This window comes from Hypomesus nipponensis, chromosome 23 (genome assembly GCF_054491055.1).
Source record: "Hypomesus nipponensis isolate SF chromosome 23, ASM5449105v1, whole genome shotgun sequence".
Classification (NCBI taxonomy): Eukaryota; Metazoa; Chordata; class Actinopteri; order Osmeriformes; family Osmeridae; genus Hypomesus; species Hypomesus nipponensis.
In genome coordinates this window covers 2,544,720-2,555,000 of record NC_140383.1, presented here as the reverse complement: position 1 = coordinate 2,555,000, position 10,281 = coordinate 2,544,720, and the positions used below count along the sequence as shown (strand labels likewise).

General features: G+C 48.9%; 1 protein-coding gene across 7 annotated transcripts in view; it reads left to right on the top strand.

Moving 5' to 3' along the window:
- The window catches only part of lrch1 (leucine-rich repeats and calponin homology (CH) domain containing 1), a 50,651-nt gene that overhangs the window by 30,173 nt on the left and 10,197 nt on the right, over positions 1-10,281 (top strand). For 2 of the 7 annotated variants that reach the window (XM_084688796.1, XM_084688792.1), the window contains exons 9-16: positions 119-228; positions 1,570-1,643; positions 3,079-3,165; positions 3,551-3,634; positions 3,787-3,823; positions 4,476-4,592; positions 6,088-6,157; positions 7,012-7,128. In XM_084688796.1, coding sequence (XP_084544922.1) covers positions 119-228; positions 1,570-1,643; positions 3,079-3,165; positions 3,551-3,634; positions 3,787-3,823; positions 4,476-4,592; positions 6,088-6,157; positions 7,012-7,128 — 696 coding nt within the window. The remainder of the gene's footprint in view (positions 1-118; positions 229-1,569; positions 1,644-3,078; positions 3,166-3,550; positions 3,635-3,786; positions 3,824-4,475; positions 4,593-6,087; positions 6,158-7,011; positions 7,129-10,281) is intronic. The other 5 variants (XM_084688798.1, XM_084688795.1, XM_084688793.1 and 2 more) reach the window with 4 other exon arrangements.

Genomic DNA, 10,281 nt, shown 5'->3' with positions numbered 1-10,281 from the left:
GCTACGGTGGGTTCATAAAAAGGAGACTAGGAGAGGAGACTGTTGATAAGTATCGAGACAGGCCCATGTCATGTATCTCCGAGCAAGTATTGACTGTGTGACCTTTCACCTCTCCCAGTAGACTCCGACTCGGTGCGTCTGATCGAGGAGAGCCCTACGGAGGCCCTGAAGGATCAGTTCGCCTACAGAAACTCAGCTCTCAGCACTCGCTTCACCAGCTACATCAAGGCAAGGCTGCTTCTCTCTCTCTTTCTCTGTCTGTCTGTCTCTCTCTCTCTCTCTCTCTCTCTCTCTCTCTCTCTCTCTCTCTCTCTCTCTCTCTCTCTCTCTCCCCCTCCCTCTCTCTCTCTCTCTCTCTCTCTCTCTATCCCTCTCTCTCTCTCTCTCTCTCTCTCTCTGTCTTCCTATCTCTCTCTATTTCACCCCTCAAACTCTCTCTCTTTCTCTCTCTGTCTTCCTATCTCTCTCTATTTCACCCCTCAAACTCTCTCTCTCTCTCTCTCTCTCTCTCTCTCTCTCTCTCTCTCTCTCTCTCACTGGTTCTCTCTCTCCCCCTCACTAAAATTCCTCCAAATTAATTCCACAATTGTAAAAGAAGCCCTCAACAAAGTGCTCTGGTGTGGGTCGATTGGCATCCCCCTTTGTTCGAAACATCAGATTTAGCTAACAATGCTGCCTAAGTGTCTTTATCGAACTGCGTTGCTTGAGGCGTCAGTCGATTCTAACAGTCCAGCCTTTGCTGTGGTTCTTGAAAGTACAGTTTGCACTTTGGGCTCTCACACACTCAACCATCTAATTACAAGAGAACAACCAGTTACCAACTTGAACTATGTCTTTAACATCTTACTCCTGGTCAGACTGGTAAACTACTGGATGTACTGTATTGAGTTTCAGAACCTTGATTTTTTACATCCTATAATTGTTTTACAAACCAACAAATGCGAGCAGGGCAAGAAGGGGCTGAGTGAATCAATGCGCTGTGCGCATTGATTCTCTCTATCTATCTCTCTCTCTCTCTGTCTCTCTCTCTCTGTCTCTCTCTCTCTCTCTGTAACTTCCCCTCTGTTGTGGCGTTGTTGTGCTTCTCCCCTGGAGGTCCGTGTGTGTGTGACAGAGAGACAGGCTCTGCACTGGCCCCACGCTGGGCCAGCAGAGTCATATCTGACACCTGGTGTCAGCAGTCCTGGGGAGGGAGGGAGGGAGGGAGGGAGGGAGGGAGGGAGGGAGGGAGGGAGGGAGGGAGGGAGGGAGGGAGGGAGGGAGGGAGGGAGGGAGGGAGGGAGGGAGGGAGGGAGGGAGGGAGGGAGGGAGGGAGGGAGGGAGGGAGGGTAGAATAAAATAGAATAGAATAGAATAGAATAGACAGCAGGAGAGCAGGAAGGGAGGGATGAGGGTGAAAGGAAGTGGTGTCACACTGACAGCCTTGTACAGACATTCTCTGTAGACCCGGTTAGGGAGATGTGCGTGTGTGTGTGTGGTGGTGGTGAGGGAGAGGGGCTGGCTTGTTGCTGGCTTGTGGATCATGTGACCCTTCTGCAGCTGGGGCTGATGTGTGTGTGTGTGTTCCAGGGACGGACAACTGCAGACTACGACGAGCCACTGAGGATAGAGGAAGACACACACTGGACCTCAGAACACACAGGGTAACCCTCCATCTCTCCATCCCTCCATCCCTCATCTCTCCATCCCTCCATCCCTCATCTCTCCATCTCTCCATCCCTCCATCTCTCCATCCCTCCATCCCTCATCTCTCCATCCCTCCATCCCTCATCTCTCCATCCCTCCATCTCTCCATCCCTCCTTCCCTCATCTCTCCATCCCTCCATCCCTCATCTCTCCATCCCTCCATCCCTCATCTCTCCATCCCTCATCTCTCCATCTCTCCATCTCTCCATCCCTCCATCTCTCCATCCCTCCATCCCTCATCTCTCCATCCCTCCATCCCTCATCTCTCCATCCCTCCATCTCTCCATCCCTCCTTCCCTCATCTCTCCATCCCTCCATCCCTCATCTCTCCATCCCTCATCTCTCCATCCCTCCATCCCTCCATCCCTCATCTCTTTATCCCTCCATCCCTCCATTCCTCATCTCTCCATCCCTCCATCTCTCCATCCCTCCATCCCTCATCTCTTTATCCCTCCATCCCTCCATTCCTCATCTCTCCATCTCTCCATCCCTCCATCCCTCCATCCCTCATCTCTTTATCCCTCCATCCCTCCATTCCTCATCTCTCCATCTCTCCATCCCTCCATCTCTCCATCCCTCCTTCCCTCATCTCTCCATCCCTCCATCCCTCCATCTCTCCATCCCTCCATCCCTCATCTCTCCATCCCTCCATCTCTCCATCCCTCATCTCTCCATCCCTCCATCTCTCCATCCCTCCATCCCTCCATCTCTCCATCCCTCCATCTCTCCATCCCTCCATCCCTCCATCTCTCCATCCCTCCATCCCTCATCTCTCCATCCCTCATCTCTCCATCCCTCCATCTCTCCATCCCTCCATCCCTCCATCTCTCCATCCCTCCATCCCTCATCTCTCCATCTCTCCATCCCTCCATCCCTCATCTCTCCATCCCTCCATCCCTCCATCTCTCCATCCCTCCATCCCTCATCCCTCCATCCCTCATCTCTCCATCCCTCATCTCTCCATCCCTCCATCCCTCCATCCCTCATCTCTTTATCCCTCCATCCCTCCATCCCTCATCTCTTTATCCCTCCATCTCTCCATCCCTCCATCCCTCATCTCTTTATCCCTCCATCTCTCCATCCCTCATCTCTTTATCCCTCCATCTCTCCATTCATCCATCCACCATTGTTTCAGATCTTCCCTTCATCTTCCTGTCCACCCTCCCATCACCCACTCCCTGTCTGTCTTTCATCCTAGCGTGCTTGTCTTCACTGTTACTGTGTGGCCATGTGCCTGAACCTCCTGTAATGGAACATTGCCTGTGTCCTGGAGCTGTTCTACACTGTGTGTTTAACACATGATGGTGGATTGCTCCCTCATGCAGTGTTGTTACTGTGCATAAACAACATGACTCACTTCCTGTTCCTTGTTGCTCCATGCTGTTGTTGCAGGTCAAAGGTCAAGGGGGGTACTGAACTCCACATTGACATGATCAACCAGTTGAAGGAGGCTGTCGAGCTACTACAAGACCCCAGCAGGTAGGCAAGCTTGGTGCTCATGTTCATCCTTAGTCAAAGAGCAAACAAGAAGGATTCATTTTACAGTACGTTAGCACTCAAGGTTATACTAAGAGCTGTGATGTCACCTAGACATGCTTCACAGCTCTGACACCAACGAGTACATTCAGACACCTTCCAGATGGCTCATTAACATTCCCACGCCACGTATATAACCCCACCTCATGGACACTCCTCCCACCCACCCACACACAGACCCACGACTCCTAACATTGCTGATCTGATACTGAACTAGTGAATCATGTTATGAGAAGGTATGTATGCTTACAGTATAAACTGTAGTCTCACTCTGTGTCTGTGTGTGTGTGTGTGTGTGTGTGTGTGTGTGTGTGTGTGTGTGTTCCAGAGTGAATATGGAGTCAGAGGATTTGGAATTGTCTGGAGTGCAGCTCTATCCTGTGGAGATGGTCCTGGTGGAAGAATCCCTCAAGTAAGCATGTGTGTGTGTGTGTGTGTGTGCGTGTGTTCACATGAGTGGTGTTTATGTGTGTGTGTGCATCCTTCCTTCTTGCTATCTCTCTCTCGGCAATCTCTCCCTCCTTACCGTATCTCCTTCTCTCTCTCCTCTCTTTCTCTCTGCAGTGGCCAGGACAGTGATGAAGGATCTACCACACCCAAGGTGAAATGTCCTCAGACACACAGTACACAGTCTGTTTTTACATCTGCTATGACTATGAATGTAGCTCCTCAGGGTAGGATCATTTGATGTATTTGTCTGGTAGTGTGTGTGAGTGTTCAATGAATGTCCTTTAGGACTTAATCAGCAGCAACGTTTTTTGAGGATATTTGAGACATACTGTAGTACAATTTTAAATTATGAAAATGATAAAAAAAATATGGTAAAAATGTTGTTGGGTTTACAGTCAGATAAGATAGAGGTGCTTCTTAATAATGTGTAAACAATATCCTTGTGCTGTGTGTTTGATTGAGTTGCATCACTCTTGTCTCGCCTCGTTTAAACAGAGGCTTTTATTTTGGAACTTTCATTCTTGTCTCGCCTCGTTTAAACAGAGGCTTTTATTTTGGAGCCTAGTGTAGGTTACAGCACATTATGCGCTAGCTAGCCTTGATTCATTACACAGTAGCTAGCTTGATTCACAATGTGCTCTGAACAATGCTGCATCGGCAGTTCCTCGAGCCATGCAAAACACCAATCAGGGAGAGCAAGCAGCCAAGCGTGCAGAGCTAGAGGACCTGAAACAGGGAGGTCAGAGACTGACAGCACACCATAGAGTACTAAGCACTGCGATCCTATGGCTCGTATGTTCTAGAAGGACTATCCTGATGGAGGTTTTGAGTTCCAGAAGAAGAGGGAGTTCATTCTAGAGAGAGCAAGGGTTGAGGCCCGGCAAGCATGCCAGCAGTATCAGAGACATGTGTCAGCCCAGGTAACCCCGGCAACACAGGTAACCCTGGCAACCCAGGTAACCTTGGGAACAAGCCAGGGGTGGCCACACCCCTTCCCCCTCAGGCTTCCCAGCCAATCCCACTCCATCATTCCCCTCTATAGTAAGTCCCTCATGTAGAATGTGGTAGTATTGTGGTCACTTCATGCCTCATGTTAAAGCAAACATTTTCTGTAGAAGATTTTCTTTTATTATTATAAAATATTTTGATTTTTTTTTTTACCTGCAACCATTCTTACTTTACTGTTTAGTCTGCAGTAGCGTGTTTTAAAATTTGGCTAAGGGCATGAAGTGACTTATAGTGTGTTCATCTTTACAATATCCATAGAAACCAGTTGCCTAGCCAACCCAAACTCTTTGACCTGTGTGTCACTCAGTTGTTTAAGCTGAAGAGGTTTGTTGTTTGTGCTGTAGTGTATGTGTCAGTGCAGGTGTGTGTTTCTCTACTGTGAGGTGTGTGTTGGCCTGTGTAACATGCCGCTGTGGTTTGTGTTTTCGAGTCTCGATTTAGAGACTCGGTCTGAAAAGGCCTTTAAACGTCTCGAGACAGACACGCGACTTGAGTCGTCGCGGTAACGGTTATCCGTTATACGGATTGGTTCTTAACAAAAAAATTAAAAATACAAATGGGATTGGTTAATTTTGCACACGGGCTAATTTAAAGTTTAAAACCCACATTTTGAGCACTTGTATTTAATTGAAAGTCCAGAAATAGGGAAGTAACTGTGTTTTCAGAAATCTGCCATGGCAGAACAGTTAGAGTAGTCTTTGGAACAGGAATAAGACAGCATTGTTAGCTGCGATGTTCTAGACTCTAACAATGCTTTGGGACACCAGAACACACACACACACTCGGACCACAGCTGGCTATTGGGGACAGGGCACACGGCCAACTTTGACCACTCAGAGAAAAAAACCCATCTCCACAAAGCTTCCCATATGAGACTGTTGCCACAGTCATGGCAACAGTGACCTCACCCAGACCAAACAGCCAATTAGATTCACAGCTTATTTGTATTGCTGTATGAGACCCACCGTTGGGAACTGGGCGCACAGTCTGCAGGCCAGCGTATTTACATCAGCGTATTGACCATGCCAGACCTCAGGCCTGTAAACAGACCACTACTGATCAATCACAGACCTGCGGTTGACTTTCTATGACTTCTGCTCTATTTCCTCCTGCTGAGGGGTCAACTCCAGTGCACAGCTTCAGGAGAAACACACACATACGCTTGGATGTTTAATACTGGTCGTTACAGGCCTAGTCCTGTGTGTGTGTGTGTGTCAGATGTCATTGTGTGTGTGTCCGTGTGTGTGTGTGTCAGATGTCATTGCGTGTGTGTGTGTGTCCCCGTGCGTGTGTGTGTGTCAGATGTCATTGTGTGTGTGTGTGTGTGTGTGTGTGCTCTGATGTGTTCTCACACACCCAGGCTGACAGGATGTTTAACATGCACCGTGTCTGCTCATGCTCGACCAGGCAGAGGACCGGCCTCCAGGCAGCAGCCACGCCTTCCCCAGCCCTCCCTTCGGACTGAAGCCCCGCTCAGGTGAGGGGTGGGGGAGGGGAGGTGTGGGGGAGGGGAGGTGTGGAGTGGGGTAGGGGGAGGTTGGGGAGGGGTGACACAATGACAGGCTGCTTTGCTACTCACCAAAAACCCCAAATCCAAAGCTTCCATTTCCAAGACAAGCCAACATCCCACCTTCACAGTCATCTGAAATGTTTCCTCAAAAACACCAACACAGGCTCCAACAGCAGCTGGAGGGCTCTGTTGTAGAGATCACCACAAAGACTCTGCAGTGCAGACACTACCAACATTGGGTGAATTTAGCCCCAAGATCATCTCTTTGTGTTCCCTGTGCTTGCAGTAACCTAAAGTGAGCTTCCATCCATGCTACTTGACATTAGCGCTAGCATCCATCCAGCTAATCGTATCTAGGCTAATTGCTAGCGTGTGTAATGTAGCTTGAACTGCTAACATTAACAGCATGACATGAAATCTGTTTTATGAAATGCCACTAATATTGATTATTGTTTTGTTTAATTTTTAATGTTTTTTTTGTGTTGTTTTTCCTCCGCTCCTCCTCTGCGTCTTGCCTCGGTTCGTTCCGCACGTCTCTCTGTTTTATCGCTCCTTTTCTCTCTCGTATCATCGATTGTCGCATGACTTTTCACACACTCCTCACCCCCTTTATGTAATCCAATCTGCCTTCGCACTGGCTCTGCCTGCAAACTACTTCTGACCTCAATATTTCATTCCTGTCTCCTTCAACGACTCGTTTTGTCGTCATTTCCGGAACTGTCTTTGGTGTCTTGTGGTGGGTGTTTTGGAATGGACCTGGCCCCTCCCCTTTGCACAACTGCCCCTCCCCTTGGCCCTTCGCCCCTCCCTCTGTACTATAGCCCCACCCTCGCTACCTTGCTCGCCCCCGCCCTGTCTCCGCCCCCTCCTCACACAGGGCCTGTCCGTCGATAGCGACACGCCCCCTAGGCCAGATGATGGAGGCATGCTCAGCCGTGGTAGGTCACTCCTCCTCAAATAATCAGCCAGTTGGAGGCTGCGATCTGCCAGAGTCTCTGATGTTGAAAAATGTGTGTGCCCCTATCATTTCTCTATCTCTCTCTCTCTCTCTCTCTCCCTCTCTCTCTCTCTCCCTCCTCTTCTCTCTCTCTCTCTCTCTCTCTCTCTCTCTCTCTCTCTCTCTCTCTCTCTCTCTCTCCCTCCTCTTTCTCTCTCTCTCTCTCTCTCTCTCTCTCTCTCTCTCTCTCTCTCTCTCTCTCTCTCTCTCTCTCTCTCTCTCTCTCTCTCTCTCTCTCTCTCTCTCTCTCTCTCTCTCTCTCTCTCTCTCTCTCTCCCTCTCTCTCTCTCTCTCTCTCTCTCTCTCTCTCTCTCTCTCTCTCTCTCTCTCTCTCTCTCTCTCTCTCTCTCTCTCTCTCTCTCTCTCTCTCTCTCTCTCTCTCTCTCTCTCTCCCTCCCTCTCTCTTCTCAGTCTCTCAGTAACTCTTGGGTGTATCAAGTCTCCGAGGCTTTTGACCACATGTTGGGGTGTTTTTGATTACTGTGTGTGTGTGTGTGTGTGTACTGTGTACTGTGTGTGTGTGTGTACTGTGTGTGTGTGTGTGTGTACTGTGTGTGTGTGTGTGTGTGTACTGTGTGTGTGTGTGTACTGTGTGTGTGTGTGGCCACACCCTCCACCGTCTCCTCCTTTGCCGTCCCATCACATCTGTTGTCATGGTAATGAGTGTGGTCTCAGTGGTGGCACATGGCAGGCCTGTGAACTGTGTGCGTGTGTGTGTGTGTTGTACCAAGCTCTTACATCTCTGTGTATGCAGTAAGCACCGCTTTGCCAAACTTTCATCTTGACACACACACACAAAGGCATGACTCTCCATTGACACAGCTCACTAAAGTACCTCTGGCCGGTTGAAAGTTCTACGATATGTTCCCCCTGCTTCTTTCACGGCTCCTGTGTATTTATAGCTCTTATATTTGAAGTGTTAGATAATGGTTCCAGAGGGGATATCCAACTTGTAACGGACTGAAGGGACTTTTATGGCTGAAAGTCGCCGTTGGTGAATCATGCACTTTCCCACTGGGCGTCTCCTGTTACAGACTGACCGTGTTCAGACAGGGGGCTCACTTTTGGGATTTTTAAAGTTATCTCAAAGTAATAATTATAGATTTGTGCAGGTTTGTGTTCATAGCAAATAGCTCAAAGGGGATCGCTTTTAGTGGTGTGGTGAAACGTTTCAGTAGTCCTCTAGTAATGATACAGTTGGCTTTGACCGTTTCATCATAACTAAAGTTTATTATAGGGTCAAACCTTAGTGAGAAGGTGACATCACCGGTAACCAATAGGAGATCCCAGTTGCTCAACTCAAACGGTAATATGCTCTCAGATGGGAAAGTTAAAGACTGCTACTGGAACTGTGTGTGTGTGCGGTTGCTGAAAGGAGGCTGTTTCACAGTGCAGAATGACAGTTTGGTTTCATTGTTGGCAGTTTATTTGACCCTGTAAACATCACCATCTGCTGGAGGCCTAGCACGCCATAGTGACGTCACAGTAGCCTGAGAGGAAGCAGAATCAGGGAGTTCCTGTCGGATGAAAGGCCTCCGTTATGGACCAGGACAAGACTGGGATCATCATCAGACTGTTCTCTAACTACCCTTAGAGCTTTTCATCTTTCAAAAGAATGTTCCATTACCTGTGTACCAGGATACAAGCCAAGACGGCATGCAGACACACACACACACATACACACACACACACACACACACACACATGGACACACACAAACACACACACACATACATGGACACACACATACAGACACACACACACAGACAGACACACACACACACATACATGGACACACACAAACACACACACACATACAGACACACACATACAGACAGACACACACATACAGACACACACATACAGACACACACATACAGACAGACACGCAGACACTATTGAGTCCAGTCAGCTTTGTTAGAGGAGATGCTATCTGTACCGTGAGACTCGAGAGGGAGGAATGGAGAGTCTGGCAAAAAAAGAGGGTGAGAGAGACAGATAAGGAGAAAGAGACCGAGAGAACGTGAGAGAGAAAAACTATTTCAGTTCTCATTTGCTTTACTGAGACTAAATGGAGCTTGAAAGCCACGAGCCCTGACCATAAAGAAGTTCTGTCCTGTTCTGAACAATCCAGCCTTCCCCTCCACCCCTCCACCCCCCAACCCTACACCCCCCCAAAACTGCAACCCTCCACCCCCCCCCCAACCCTCCACCCCCCCCAACCCTCCACCCCTCTAACTCTGCACCCCTCTCCTTCTTCACCTCCTCACCTCTGATTCTCTCTGACCACCCTCTTTTAACCCCCTCAGCAATGTACGTGTTGTTGTTGTTCCTCACCTTCCGTGACGACGCCAAGATAGCACGCCTGGACATCCCCCTGTCTAGATTAGGGTTTGTGGTTTCTCTATCTACATGATATCATAGTCATAAAAAGTCATAAAAAGTCTTGGTGTTTGGACAGAGTAAAACTGTGAAGTAGTCTTTCTATTCTACACACTTCTCCCTCCAGTCAGCCCCTCCCCTTCTCCCTCCAGTCAGCCCCTCCCCTTCTCCCTCCAGTCAGCCCCTCCCCTTCTCCCTCCAGTCAGCCCCTCCCCTTCTCCCTCTTCTTGTCTCTGTTGGAGGCGGAACCTTCCAGAGGGTAGAACTGGTCTGCTGCTTTCTTGTTTCCCAGAACACATTGTGTGTTTTTAACTGAGAGGCTGACACTCACTATTAATAATATATATCTTAAAGGAGGGAGCGAGGGAGGGAGGGTGGGAGGGAGGGAGGGAGAGCGAGGGAAGTCGGAGAGAGGCAACATAGATGGATAAAGAAAGAGATGAATAGCCCAAGAAAGTGGAGGGGTGGGCTAGTTTGGAGAGGAAGAAACTGAGAGAGAGGAGTGGACAGATACTAAACTTAGACTGTTTACACTGGCATTGTGAGGTGAATACAGACCCACAGGCTGCCTAACCTCAGCATGAATGGTCTACAGTGAATGTGGAGTGATGACCGGGTCACAACTCTCGTTGTGTTATTATTTGGCTGCGGTTATTTAGACTGGACCAGCCCGGAGCAGAATGTGCCAGAGCTTTCCTGCTTTTACAGAAAC